The sequence below is a fragment of the Plectropomus leopardus genome, chromosome 2 (genome assembly GCF_008729295.1).
Source record: "Plectropomus leopardus isolate mb chromosome 2, YSFRI_Pleo_2.0, whole genome shotgun sequence".
Taxonomy (NCBI): Eukaryota; Metazoa; Chordata; class Actinopteri; order Perciformes; family Serranidae; genus Plectropomus; species Plectropomus leopardus.
The window spans coordinates 9,743,182-9,755,262 of NC_056464.1; the positions used below are offsets into that span (position 1 = coordinate 9,743,182).

At 39.2% G+C, this 12,081-nt stretch overlaps 1 protein-coding gene across 1 annotated transcript in view; it reads right to left on the reverse strand.

The window, feature by feature from the left end:
* The window catches only part of LOC121953052 (low-density lipoprotein receptor-related protein 1-like), a 125,843-nt gene that overhangs the window by 62,557 nt on the left and 51,205 nt on the right, over positions 1-12,081 (reverse strand). Inside the window, exons 7-10 of the mRNA XM_042499984.1 lie at positions 6,260-6,422; positions 3,611-3,833; positions 898-1,087; positions 567-710 (exon numbers count right to left, since the gene is read on the reverse strand). Of these exons, the coding sequence (XP_042355918.1) occupies positions 567-710; positions 898-1,087; positions 3,611-3,833; positions 6,260-6,422 (720 nt within the window). The remainder of the gene's footprint in view (positions 1-566; positions 711-897; positions 1,088-3,610; positions 3,834-6,259; positions 6,423-12,081) is intronic.

The window sequence follows — 12,081 nt, forward strand, 5'->3', positions numbered from 1 at the left end:
CATTAGGCTAACTTTACTTTGAGCGAATTTCGATTTATATTTTGCTAACTATTTCCACAGTTTACATTTTGCTAACTCTTTCAACTATATTTAATTATTCATAGTTTACTTTCAATTTCAACCTCTTATTTTGAGTATTTTTAGCTAACTTAGCTAAGATTACGTTACCTGTTTTGACCTGTCTGCTTGCTTGCTTGCTAGTTCATGACTGTTTTCAAAATATAAAATTGTTAACTGGTTGCAGCCTACTAAAAATGTACTTTTGTATTATTTATGTATTTATTTTTGATAAAATAGCACTTTTCTCCCCAAAGAGTATTTGAGCTAGTGAACACTACACCACAATCTTTCCTTGTATCCTCCGGCAACAGGTAACAACCCCCTTGGGTTAACCGACCTGTTCAGAATCACTGCTAACGTTACAGTGGATGTTTGGAATAGTATTTTGACAGCGATCTGTCTGTGCTGACAGGAGTTTATTTGACATACATTTATTAGAGGGCATTTGCAGATTTGCAGCCACTGAAACTTTATCATTGTGTCATTACACTGAAAGTCTTACTTACTTTTGCAGGACTTGCCATCGCTGCCCAGGCTGAATCCAGAGCGACAGCGGCAGGTTCGAGTCTTGTGGCCGTTCCCCAGCAGACAGATATCCGAACAGCCTCCCGCCTTCCCAAACTGGTCCACCTCACATGCATGACTGCGTACTGAACACAAGGAAAGTTGGAGATGAAGTCATAAAACCAGAAGCATTAATTCAGTGTTCAGATGTGCATGAGACATGAAAGTATGTTTACGTGTGTGCGTGTGTGTGTGTGTGTGTGTGTGTGTGTGTGTGTGTGTGTGTGTGTGTGTCTGTATGTGTGTGTGTGTGTGTGTGTGTGTAAAGTCTACCTGGCGGCTGGCGTCTCTGGTGGTAGACGTGCAGGGCTCCTCCCTTATCCACCCTGGTCACTACTTGGTAGTCTGTGCTGTTGAAGCGGTTGACCCTGATCACACTGGTTTTAGGCTGCATGTTGGCATTGTCTGAGTTGGTGGCATACAGGTAGTTTTCAAACACAGTCAGCCCGTAAAGGTGCTCGATCTTGAAGAGAGAACATGGAAAGTGGGGAGATGATAGAAAGGAGAAAAAGAGAGGGAAATTGTATCAAATCTCTAAAAATCAGAGTCACTTTTTATCAGTGCTTTACTCAACTTTCTTATTAGCTACATGTAGGCTGGCAAAGAACTCCACTTTTACATAAATTAACTCTTACTGACAGTAACGCAGTCATTGGTGTTACTCGTTGCCCTTCATGACCATAAAGCAGATAAGTGCTTCTACAGAAATGAAATATGTACTGTACCAGTGCCATATTTCCTGAGCTTGTAAAGAGTTTAATATGTTCTGATGAAGGAAAACTTAAGGAAAATTAAGCGATGCTCACTAACCTTCATATCGCATCTTGTCTTTATGCAAGCAGTAATACACAATAATGTGGTCTAATATGTGAAATTAATGGGCCACATTTCTATGTGAAGTGGCATCAGTGAGTCAGTTAACTGATAATGTACTGATAACTGATAATGTAGCATGAAGCAGAGTGGTTGTTTCCATGGTAACTTTTAGTTCAATAAATCATTTGCTCTGATGTAGCGCAGTGGTTAAATTGTTTACTGTCACCTTCCTTTGGTTCACAAACTACTTTTTTTCTGTGGATGTGGTATCAAAAAGTGTTATAAAATGAAAAAGTGTTAAGCCGCAGTGACTAAGGGAACCAGGATTGCTTCCACTGCTCCCGATAGGCAGAACTCATGGACAAATTGTAGCTTTTATCTCACAAAATCAGGAGGAAAAAGCAAACACATCTTTTAGATCTGGACAAACATAGGCCAGTGACTCAGTGTCCCAAGAGCCCGTGTCAGCAGCAGCATAAAACCTGAAATGGCATTGTGGTCTATCTAAGGCTGGGCCATAGAGAGACACAGAGAGTCCAGAGGAGAAAAAGGGTTATTATCATAAGCTGAAGTGTGATGCTGTGCTGAGATGATACAGAGAATGGAAAACTGTTAGCATCAGACATTTAGGAAACATGACTGTGCACTCTGTTACTTTTACACACTGGGGGCCTGACAATTAAACGACACGAAAATGCGGAATACTCGTAAAATTAATACTAATCATACCAGCAACAATCTGGCAGGTAAGTTGTTGTATAGCCTAAACTACCAAAGACTGCAGTTCCTTGAATGGCCACTTGAGGCAGGTGTCAAAAGTGAGTCAATTCTCATCAACACCCATGGGAGTCTATGTACCAGGTTCAGACCTGGAACAAAACAACTGTACTGGTGAGTTTTTATATAACTCCACCATTTACATGTTATCAAGGCTTAAATTTACACAGATTTAAGGGCAGCTCCGACCTTTCGTCCAAATTTGGTCACTTTCAACAAGAACAATAACAAGATGGCTGAAATGCCAAACTCATGGCTTCAAAACAGGAGCCTACAAACCAATGGGTGAGGTCACAGTAGTTACATCCATTATGTTATCCAGTCTATGGGTTGGACTATGGAGCCGCCATGGTGTTTTATATTCCCTCATAATGAGATGTGCAATGTGATTGGTTGATGTCTTCATATGCAGTGCAAAAGCTACAAAAAATCCCCCTCAATCTGAAAAAAAGTCGCTTTTTTTAGCTGCTTAATATTCAAACTCTGTTTGAAAGTACTCATGGCAAAAACAACCGTTAAATACATAAATAAATAAATAAATAAATAAATAAGTTATGTGACTTAATTGCACAAAAGAAGTTGCCACCCGGAGTGTTAAGGCCTTTCCTCACAGATGTAGCAACCTTCAAGGGCATGATAGGAATATTTATATCTTGCTACTTGATTTCACACCTTCAAGTTTGAAGTGGCTGAAACAATCTGCAGCCAACATCAGAACTGAATTTGTCCAAATATAATCAATTAAGGAGGCGCTCAATAAGCAGGCATTAGATCATTTTTGTCCAATCAAGCATGCATCTTGATCTGAACTTCAAAAACTACAGTTTTACACAAAAAGTTTCCTATGCAGCTTTAAGAGAGCATGTCGGGCCTTAATAAACACACACACACTCTTGATAAAAAAAAAGCCCAACAAGGCCCCATTAATAACACAATTCCTTTTAACCTTTACCTGAAGGATGTGCACACTCGAATGCCCTATTACAGGTGCGCGCACACACAAAGTAAGAAATGGTGGTTTGTGTGTGTGCCCTTAGGTTCAGTGAGTAAATGAAAGCTATTACTTCTCTGCAGATCACAGTAAAAGCCATGGTAACAGGTTACTGTGTTTCATCAGTGCTGCAACATCAACAGCCTCAGCATTAAAAACTATTAATCAGCTGCTTTAATGAAAAGGCAAATGTCCCCCGTCTTCTCTCAGCTCATAACTCACTGAGCAAGAACCCATTACAGGAGTTCACAGGAGAAGCATAAGGTGCGTTATAGATATATAGGGAACTCTAACACTCAATGTTTAGAGCATTAAGAATAGCGTACACAAGGACAGCTAATTTAAGAGAGATTATCTCCCTGCTAATTGATGTTAATAAGAGTTCAGAGCAGTTGTTCTCACCAGCAGGCCTTGGATGATGGTGTGTCGGTTCTTGCCTTCATAGTCCACCACCTCAATGTAGTCTAAGTAGGCATCGGCCCAGTACACCAGCCTGCTGACGAGATCCAGCGTGATGCCGTGGGGGAATACTATCTTACTGTCCACGAGCTTGGTGCGGTTCTGGCCATCCATGTCACAGCGCTCCACCTTGGGGATCTGACCGTAGTCTGTGAAGAATACTTTTCTGTGGAAACAAAGGATCAGCGCTGGTTAAAACAGATGGATGAATAGATCAAGTGATTCGGAAAATAGTTTCATTTTCAGCCCATCTGGCTTTGTTAGAATTGATTCATCGGCCTTATTTTCCTCGCAGGGAGACCATAATTATCATGCTTCAGCAGCAGACGAAGAGAAAGATGCATTGTTTAAAGGAATACTTCACCCACAAAATGATTATTTGTTTATTAATTCGTCACTCCATGTTATGTTGAAAACAGGGAAAGAACCTTTTCTCACATGCCTCCTGCCATAAGACTTCAAAATTGAGAAAAGTGATGAATTGGAGTGAAAGGGAGCCACATTTAATAACAGCGAAACTATATCAATATATATATCATCTATTTACAAACCTTCACACAGCTCATGCAGTATAATACAAGTCTGATTTTTACAGTCATGCTCAGTAGCTCCCAAAACATGCATTTACGCTAAACTGTTTCTATTTTAAACACTTCCGCATAAATAGCTGCACGGAAGAGTAGCGTGCCATTTGATCTCTGCTCAGTGAAATGCACGAGGAGAGATCAAAGTGGTTTAAATAGTAATGTTTAACAATAATGCATGTGTCTGGGAAACATCGAGCATACGACTAGATAAATGAGACTTGGATTATACTGTATGACGTGTGAGAATCTGCAGAGAAATGTTTTGATATAATTTTGTTGTTGTTACACACGAACCCCTTTTATTTCAGTTCATTAAGAATTTTCTGTTTTTTGGATACTACGTTCACTGTGAAGACATGCAAGAAAAACACTTTTGTCAAGACTTCAGTGTAACACGGGGTGAGTAACTGATACACAATTGACCATTTTGTGGGTGAAGTATTCCGTTAAGTAATATTTTTTGAGGAATAATGTTGAATGTTTGCTCATTATCTTTGGGTCTTGTACTATTGTTTGGACAAAAAAAGATGTCCTCAACTTAAATTAAGCAACTCAACTATAATATTTTCAAGACCTAAAGAGAGGACTTTCCTAAAAGTGGCATGATGCTATCATGTGACTTCTATTGGGAATTTAAAACAGACTTAAAGAACTATCTATTTTGTGAAAATACTTGGAATACCAAAGCTATTTCAATCTTTGTTTTTTTATAGTGGAATTCCTAAAATAACACACATGAAAAGGTTTGAAAAGGTTTGGAAAGGAATAAAAGGTTTTGTTATTGATGTAATGCCGACCGCCAGGGGGATAAAAATCACATTTTCTTTTAATGTAAAAAACCCAAATAGTGTTGAAAGTTGGTCATAAGTGCTTGAAAAATACTCTTCAAACCTTCCATTCATGCATCAAATCATATTACTATTGCAGACAGATAAAACCAAGGACAATATGTAAACTAAGTGTTTTTCAAGTAATGTGTCAGAGTTAATAAATCTGAAATGAATCTGAGTATTTGTATATTAATAGACTTGCATTATTCTGAACAAACAAATTTCCACTCAACACCTGGTATAAACACAAAAACTGTGTCAGAGCATAATCATTATTTGGGTTTTGCACTGCTGCCACTTAAGTGTCAAATAACAAATTATGCTTACATTCCCTTTAATGTGTTAGCAAAGTAACATCTTTTTTTGAAAAAATATATGGCAAACAAGCTGGATAACACATTTCACACAATTTCCTTGAGATGCCCTGCCGAGATGAAACCTCGAAAAATCCCGTCATAGTGGAGAACAACAGCCAGTAACCAGCAGATAAAGGAAATCTAATGATGTTGGTTTTTGTCAATTTTTCTTTTTTTTTGCCAGTGAATACAGTAAAAAGTCAGTGTGGGAGTTCTGGAAAGATTTGTGGTCACTAATTTAACATCACAACAAAGGATGATTTTTGCTGTCATTGTTGTTTGTGTTGTGTTTCTCCCCCTCTAATCACTGTGGACCGCAACAAAAGAGCAAAAAAAAAAAAAAACATTTAACAGTGAATCTACCTGACCTTGTTACTGGAGGAACCAATTACAGCCGAGGAAATTGCGTGGGATAAAAACGACACACGTAGCTACAGGCACATACACCCACATTCTCACATTGGTGCTGTTAATTTCAACCAAGCTCTCAGACACTCACACAAGCACACACCACAGACACACACACTTTCAGGAATTCAGATGGAAAGTCTGGTCATAAACAAAAGAGCTGTAACAAAAACATGCTTTTACACTCCAAACCTATACAGTCAGCATACCACAGCGCAAACGGAACATCTGCGCTCAATTACTCCAACATCCAAACTCCCATTTAGCCTTTTCCCCCCATTTCAACTCATTGTTTTAAAGGTTGGGTAACAACAACACATGACAGAAGTCTGACTCCAGTTGTTCTGAGGGGATTTTAGTTTGCATGGAGTGTGTCTACGCAAAAGACAGAAAGTAAGAGATCAAACTGACCCCATGGTCGGGTCCAGGGCGATGCCTTTAGGGTTATACAGCTCCTGGTCCAGGAGCGTGACACATGTCTGCCCATCCTTGTCACACACAAAGATCCTGTCGTCCACGTCATCCACAAAGTAGAAGTTTCCGGTAAGCCAGTCGATGGCCATCTGCTCCACATCTGGACAGAGAAAGAGTGGGGGGGTGAGGAGAGGGGGAAGATGGGATACAAGAAGCAGAAACAGTGTTTTTGGTACTTGATTTGATGGATTTTGGCTGGTTTAGAGCTTGAGCGTGTGGTGTTTTTGGACATACTTTTAGCAGATGGGTAAGAAGCTTGACTCATGGTCATGTGATGAAAGTAAATTAGTCAGCAATACTGTGCGGCAGCTACTTGAACAGCTCCCTCCGCAACACTAACACACTCACACACAGTCCAGACTCTCAGGTTTGGACTTGGGGTACTGACTGACAAACGAAACGACAGCCAGCTCCAATTAGCAAGTGTCTAGGTAATGCGTCTGTCATTCAAAGTCACTCTGACAGACAGAATATGAGACGGGCTGTTTGTTGCTTCGAGGTGTGTGATGTTGCCGTAGCTGTAGCTAAGAGACGGCAGGCAGGCGGTTGCTGCTGCGTTTATTTTCCTGGGACTCGGCTTCCAAGGAAGACCAGGGCCCCACCCGATGATGAAAATGAAAAACCTAGGTGTGCGCACATGGCACCACACACACAGACTTTATGGAACATAGACAGGGCAAAAAAAAAACTGGAATACCCCTGCTTTATCCAAACTGTCCTGAATGTGGTGCAGGACCACATAGGGAGGGTCTGAGAGAGCAGAAAAATAGTGAAAGAGAATAACATGAGACACTAATACACCCCTCTCCCTGGTTCCCTCATTCCTTCCTCTTCCTTCCTCTCCTCAAACAGCAGCTCAGCCACGCTGAGACTGAGCCAAGGATTAGAGAAAGAAAGCTATTGTTAAAGCTGAAGGAAAGGAGATGTATGGATAATAAAGGTCTAGAATGATTAATTTACTGTAGTAAGTGCTGGATAATAGCTTATTATATTTACTCAAGTACTATACTTAGGTATACTTTGGACATACTTGTGCTTTGCATATGTTTTTTGTCAGTTTCTCCATTTTAAGCTACTTTTTACTTATACACCACTACATTTCACAAGAAAATGTTGAATTCTAGGCTACATTTAACACCACAATATTATTTTAAAAGCTGAGTTTTTAATAATATAATATGAGCATATAAAATGTAAGTGCAATGTTATACAAAATATTAAACTACCCAACAGCAGGCTATTTAAAATAGTTAAATATTTGCTCTTTCTATACCTATCAGCTAAATTATTAAAACAATAAAACAATGCATCAATAATAATTATCCAGTAATATCTTATAACATGATGACAGGGGTAATTCTGCCTACACAGTTAGTTATTTGAATTATATTGCATTGAACCGGCACATATTGCATTTTTTTCACTTGGTGGCAGCAGAAACAAGCAGTAAACATAACAGTGACACATTATCACGTTTTAAGTTGATAAGATGTCAGTAAACAATTGCTCTCAGTTTACACATCCAGCAGATGGAAATTAGCATTAGCTTTCATTTCATGTTTTGTTTCAGTCCGTCCTGATAATTGTAAGTCTAATATCTCATTTCAACTCTGTTTTACTTTCGACAAACTCCTGAGACAAATATTCAGATTCAGCTAAAATTTGAAACTATGTTTATTTGCTAGCTAGTCGCTAACTTTGTCTGTCTGCTTTTCTGTGCTGCGCAGTTAGTGTACAGAGGGGTTTTAGAGCTTCACCTCTAAACCTCTCCACTACCCAGCAAACAACAAAAAATAATCTTTAAAAAAAGATGATAAATTATATATATATATATATATATATATATATATATATATATATATACACACACACACACACACATATATATATATATATATATATATATATATATATAGATATATATATATATATATATAGATAGATAGATAGATATTATTTGAACCAAATAGTGTAGTTAAATTAAACAGTAAAGTTACAGCCAGAAAACCAAAACAATAATCTGTAAGATGCTAAAGCGCTTGCTAAAGTCTATGATAATTAGGCTATTTGTTGGTAAGTCACTACAAGTAGCACCTTTTAAACACTAGCCTTATCATGTGATCCAATTTTAATATAAAATATTTATTTTAGTTTTTTACTTGTAACTGAATAGACCTATTTGTGGTTTTGCTACTTTTACATTAACAAGGAATTTTTCCAGCACTGACTATGGTACCTATAAATATTTGATTCTGACTTTTGATTTGATTTATTTCAAATACATAAAAGAAGGAAATAGGGAAATTATTATACAAAAGCAGACAGACAAAAAAGCCGATATTTACAGACAATGAAAAACACAGAGCAAAAGAAATGGTCAAACACATAATGACTTGGTTTACATATTTGAAAAGGAGTGAGAAGTACAAACTTATTAAATCCCACCCCTTCTCCATAAGTCATTGAATTTTAATCAGTCAGCTTCTTTATTAATTCAAACCTAAACTCTAATTAATTTATTAAATTAATTTTTCATAATTATTTACAGAAAAAAGAGGAAGATAAACTAGGAACAAAAAAAATTAATAACCAAATAAAAAAAACAATAACCCCTGGTGATTGTCAAATCCCCTCTATATATTAACACAGGGAATGCAACTATAAGTCCGCATGACTAGAAAGTAAGAAGGGAAAGTGAGTGAGAGAAAAAGTGGGGAGGAGGGCTTCAAAAACCACAAGACTTGTATTTTCACAGCTGCCCCAAGCTCTGCTCTCCACACACGCCGACTTACGCACGTACACAAACACCTCCGATACAGGGCTACAGTGGTGCTGCAGGAGGCCTGCAGGGTCACGCAGTGCTCGGTGCTCAGGGTGGAGGTCTAATATGGTGGTATGTTTACCAGGGTGAGCAGGTCACTGTGATGATTTAGGGCAGACCAGAGGATCGATTTCTTCAACCAGGAGAAAAGCTTGGGTTGAGGGGAAATGACAAAGCAGATTCCTCGCCATAACAGTGCAATAAAAGTGCGCAGAGTGAAAGCTTACCAGCCCTGGACCAATAAATCTGACTGTAATTCCAGAGGAGCCCTCTGTGTTTAGAAAAACTGACACATTTTTCTGAAGAGCCTGGCTAGAGGAGGGAGGGAAGTGGAACACTTTCAAATATTTTGGGTTCGAGTAAAAGTGGAAAACGGATAAAAGAAAAAATGCAGATGGACGGAGAGGAAAGGAAGAAAAAGTGAGAAGAAAAGAAAGACGATAGAGAGGAGAAGAAAGAGAGAGAGAGATCTGATTTCCACTAGGGAAACTTGGCCATTGTGCAGCAGCATTTCTGAGGTTTATGGGAATCAGGGGCCATATTCCCAAAGGTGCTCTTAATTTTTAACACAGAGTTCTCTGTTTAAGCGCTTCCAGCTGCCTCACAACACACTGATTCACTGATTAAGCAAGGGATAAACAAAGGAGGGGGGGAAAAAGGCAATTGTGCAATATTCCAAAAATTTACCAAAAGACATGAAAAAAAATCTGTCCCCTACTCTCCGACACCCCCCTTGCTCTCCATTTTCCCTCCACCTCTGCTAAACAGAAATGGCTCCAGCAAAGTCTTCTCAATCTCCTCCCATTCTCTCTCTCCTCCTTCTCCTCCATGCATCATCCCCCTATCCCTCCCCTTTGTCTGCTCCCCAGAGGTGGGAAAACAGTCTAGATTCATTAACTGCAGCTCTGTCTGTCTCAAACTATGCTATAAAAAACAACACAGAATAATTGAAAAAACAGAACTTGCCGCCTTCTTCACCCCCCCCCCCCCCCCTCCTTCCCTTCCCCCCGTCCCCTCCATGCCTCCTCGGATCCTCCGTCCGCACTATTCAGCGCCATAGTACGAGCAGCTGGTGCCTGTGAGGATGCACGCCCCCCCTTTCTCTCTCTAACCAACTTGTTTTCTATGCGTTTCCTCGTTCATCTCTCCGCTCCCTGTTGGGTCTAAGAAAGCAACAGCCGAGTTGATGTCTAGATAATGTAATTAAAGTGTATTGCTAAATGGGGCGATGCCAAGCAGGAGTATTACTCCAATAACTGTATGTAGGAGTAAAAGCGAGGGGCATGCATCCTCACAGGCACCAGCTGCTCGTACTATGGCGCTGAATAGTGTAGTAACATCACAGACATAACTTTTAAAGGGGTGGATTTGGCTTTGATACCTCAGAATTGTCACTTTTAAACTGTGATTAAAGCTTTAACACCGACTGCTCATACACCCCAACCCCCACTTCCCCTCGCCAAACTCTAAAACTCCAAAACACTCCCTCAAGCATCTGGTAAAGGCGTCACACCAGAAACACACAGGCAGGGGGAGAATGGTAAAGAAAAAAAAGGGGGGGTTCTGTCAAGAGTCAGACGCAAAGAAAGCAAGAAGCAAGAGGGGAAAGGAGGAGGATAATTAGAGGGACTTAAGTGTAGAACAACATGTATTTCATGGTTTGAATGTAACGTGTAAAAGGAGAGAGAGAGAGAGAGAGAAAGAGAGAGAGAGAAAGAGAGAGAGAGAGAGAGAGAGAGGTTTAAAGCTGGACAAAGTGTTGAATGCAGAAAAGATTTGAAAATGTGCTGACCGGTTCGCCTTTTAACAGCACATGACCTCTTAAGGAGATTTCAGGCCAGTGTCTGTGCTAAGCAGCACACTGTAGCTCGCTGTGCACGGGGGAGCAGGTACTGGAGCTCTTACAGTACAAGCGGGGAAGGGAGAGCTTAGTGACAGCTCTGGGATCAGCCCTCGTGTGCATAGTGTGGAGCATCAGCATCTACAGGACTTCTGAATGTTAAGCTTCACTTCTAGGTTTCCCATCGGAGGTACTTTCAGCGTATGTTAGAAAAAACTGATTCAGCTGATTTTCATGTACTATATGTATTCAAAGTTTGTTTCCTGCTGCAATATCATCAACACAGTTCACAATAAATGATGTCTGACAAGCACAGCTTGTTCAGACTATGGTTTGTGTAATGGAAAATGATGAGGCAAAACTGTGTAAAAATGCAAATTGGATGTAGTTCGTGTGCCAGAGTTCCTCAAAGTCGTTTGAAACAACAACAAATGTTTGAAATGCATTGTGTTTGCACTGCAAATTGTATTTTTATCTGGATAATTATCCAAGTTCTGCCCGTTTGTCTGTCGGTCCACCACTTTGGTAAGGACTGAAACAACTAGACGGACTGCCATGAAATTTGTAAAGTCACTTATGGTTGTCAGGAGATAAATCCCTCTAACTTTAGTGATCCGCTGACCTTTCTAGCAACTCTATGGGGCTGAAGTTTTTGCTTTTTTAGTGAAATTTCTCAAAAACTATTAAATGGATTGCCACAAATTTTAGTTTGTTTTAGTAATGTTTATGTTCCCCTCAAGATGAATAATAATCACTTTGGTCATCCCTTATCTTTTCGTGACATGCCATCATCAGATCAAAATTTTAGTTTAGCCATTTATTTATTGTTTATTTATTTATTTATTTCCTTCAAGCACTTCATTTTTTGCGTTATATCATCGCGAAAACAGGCATCAAGTTAAGTAGCCTACTTGTAACAGTTTTGTTTTTGTTTTGTTTTTTGTAAATACTCTGGCTGCTAATTTAAAAAAATAAATTAAAAAATTATTCATTGATGTTTCATAAACAAAACTTCTCTATATCTAGAAAAATGTAAATATTTAACTGAAAAAACTCAAGTCTTTTCAAGTTATCTGTCTCAAGTCTCAAGTTTTGAAT